This window comes from Aptenodytes forsteri, unplaced genomic scaffold (assembly GCF_000699145.1).
Source record: "Aptenodytes forsteri isolate BGI_AS27 unplaced genomic scaffold, ASM69914v1 Scaffold257, whole genome shotgun sequence".
Taxonomy (NCBI): domain Eukaryota; kingdom Metazoa; phylum Chordata; class Aves; order Sphenisciformes; family Spheniscidae; genus Aptenodytes; species Aptenodytes forsteri.
Genome location: NW_008795194.1, coordinates 797,123 through 799,918, shown reverse-complemented (window position 1 = coordinate 799,918; position 2,796 = coordinate 797,123). Strand labels below are relative to the sequence as shown.

At 55.0% G+C, this 2,796-nt stretch overlaps 1 protein-coding gene across 1 annotated transcript in view; it reads right to left on the bottom strand.

Moving 5' to 3' along the window:
* The window catches only part of GAD1 (glutamate decarboxylase 1), a 31,359-nt gene that overhangs the window by 23,194 nt on the left and 5,369 nt on the right, over positions 1 to 2,796 (bottom strand). Inside the window, exon 5 of the mRNA XM_019471870.1 lies at positions 579 to 801. Coding sequence (XP_019327415.1) covers positions 579 to 801 — 223 coding nt within the window. The remainder of the gene's footprint in view (positions 1 to 578; positions 802 to 2,796) is intronic.

Genomic DNA, 2,796 nt, shown 5'->3' with positions numbered 1-2,796 from the left:
CGGCGGAGAAGGGCGAGCCCAGGTCGCCCACGGGAACAGCGGGGGCACCTCCGAAGCACCCCGGCCAAAAGCACGCCCTGCAGCGCTAACGCTGTGCCGTGCGGTGCACTCACCTGCCGGGGGCCAAGAGCACCCCAAACCCGCACCTGCCCTTCTCCTGCAACGCTTCCCCTCCCCCCCCGCCCCGCAAAGGGATTGATTTCCCTTCCCCACCCTCCTCATCAATGGCCCCGTAGCAGCAATCACAGAGGGTTTCATTGCTATTTTACTGGGGAGGAAATAAAATATAAAATTACTCTCTTCCCGGAGGCTGGATCTGGAGTGACCCCGGAGGAACCGCTGGAGCTGAGCTGCAGAGGATCAGCCCAAAGTATGTAAAATTGCATTTCAGGAAACTTGTACACATCGCCAGTGCGGCTCTCAGCAAACAAACAACACACACACCCCCCACAGCTTCCTTCAAAAACAACCAAGCAAAAGCAGGGTCTGAACGTGGCTGCACTTCTAAGGGAGGCGAGAGCAGACTGCTAAAGGACGTGCCCGAGCTGGAGCAAGCAGAAGCTGTAAAGAGCGTTTACCTCTGGCATACAAATTGGAGAAGTCTGTCTCGGTGCGTCGGAACCTGGATTCCTTCTCGCTGTTCTCGCACGCCAGCAGGCTCTTGGAGGACTGCCTCTCCTTCAGGGAGCTGACGATCCGGCCCTTGTCTTCCAGGCTGTTGGTCCTTTGCAGGAACCCTACATTGTTATTGCAAGGTGCACAGGTCAGTTTTTTCTCACTTCCCAACATGTTTAGAAATACCTAAAACAGCTTTCTAGACACCAGTTCAAAATGGTGTTGGCTCTGGATCTGACTAATGAGGTCAGGAATAAGAGTATTTATGAGGATTATTTGCCTCCAGGAGGGAGAGCTCAAAATGCTATCAACTGCAAAAACCCAGCCATGCAAAAAACAAGTTTTCGTCATTTAGTGCAGTGGTAAATTCTTATTAAGTCGATCAGACAGATTCCACTTCAGTAATCAGCCACTGGAAGAGAGTTCAGGATGAGTCAATGCTATTTCAGCCTGCAGGCGAAGTTTATGGACCTAGCAGACAGGGGCAATGATGTATGGTTAAAATCAGGGCCACTTTCAGTTCTCCTCGTGGTGCTCTCACGCACAAAAGGCATGAGAACAAGCAGCCATTCTGGAGCAGCCGTCCTGAGTGCGCCAGAGCTCTAAGGACACCGGTAGCACTCATCAACCCCACCTTCCTGTTATCAGTACGTACCAGCACGTGCCCAGGAGATGCGGATTTTCCACCTGGAAAGATGCTTTGATACTAATACTAATCATCCCCGGGCTCCCCAGGAGCTCCGCTCTCACCGGAGACGCAGCCCTGGCGCCCAGGGCCCGATCTCAACTGCTGTTGTTATGTGCAACGGCAACAATAAATCCCCTCGCACCAAGAATTACGGCGGTGGGCGCCACGCCGGGCCCGTGGCGAGTAACGAGACCTGTCTACTTTAACAAGACAGAGAGAACAACTGATTTTCACGATTTGATCCACTAAATCCATGCCCGCTAAAACACGCAGAGTGTTGGGCTTTTCGTTATTAACGAAGGCAACGGATTTTGACCTCCCAGGCTGCAGCGAGTGTGCCTGTATGTTTGGAGAAGACAGTACGGCAGCGTCGGCCTCCTTTTTTCTTCCTTTTCTTTTAAAACAACTAACAATTGAAACCAACGCTCGTCGCGGCTGGGGATGTCCGCCAGAGAGGAGGACTTTGCAGGAAAGAAAACCAACGCCGCAACTTCGCTCATCCACGTCCCCCGACGCCGCTTCTCTCCAACGCCCTCCGCTTTCCGGCCATGTGCCCCCGCTCTCCGGAGCCCCGACGAACCGGGACTGCGGGCTCCTCCCGCCGGTCGCCCACCCGGGCCCCTGCAGCTTGGGCAGGCCCCGGGGCCTGCATCTCCATGCGGAGAAGAGGGAGCGACACTGAGCCGCTGGGCGAATGGCTCCCGGCGTGGTACCTGTGCTGCCAGCCTGACAGTCCCGCAAGAGCTATCAAAAGCGTAGCCCCCGGCCGGCAGCCCCTTCTGCATCAGTCGGGCACCCAAACGAGTCTCCAAGAGGGTCGTTCGCAGCCACGTTTGTCTAGCCCATCCTTTCAGTGAACACTTCACCTTTTAATATTGATCTTCTACTTATTAGTTTCTTTCTATGATACGAGTTATACGAGAAAAAACTATTTAAGGGAATCTCTCTTCGTGCATAAGTTAAGAGGAGCCGTCCAGGATCGATGACTTTTTTTTTTTTTAGTTTTGTTGTTACTGCTTTTAAGGGTCCTTGCAGCGATCACTAGCTCCTGCAACAGCTAGTGCTGTTCGCCTGCTCATTAGGTGGAGCAGCTGATACCGAAGCAGGTGCAGTCTAGACTGAATTCCGGAGCGATCCGCTTTCCCCAGGTCCTGTGGCTTCATTTTGCTTTATTTTTCCACTTGTCTTTCTTCAAGGCTCTCGGTGGCGATGCTCAGCGGCAAGAGTTACATGAGAAGAGACGCCTGCAAGAAGAGCAGCCCTCCCCCCGAGAGCCGTGCTCCCCGCCGCACAACTGGCGCCCTTCTCGGCGTGCAGACACACGTCCCTCGGAGGCTCCGGTGGGAGAGGAGGGGGCAGCGCTTCGGTAACCGGGAAAGGCTGCGATTGCCTCCGGTTCGGCTCCCATCGGGCTCAGAGCGGCCGGGGCTTCGCTGAAGGGTCCGGCCTACCTCGAGCTGCGCCAGGGAGGCGGCGGGGGACGCACGGCCGGG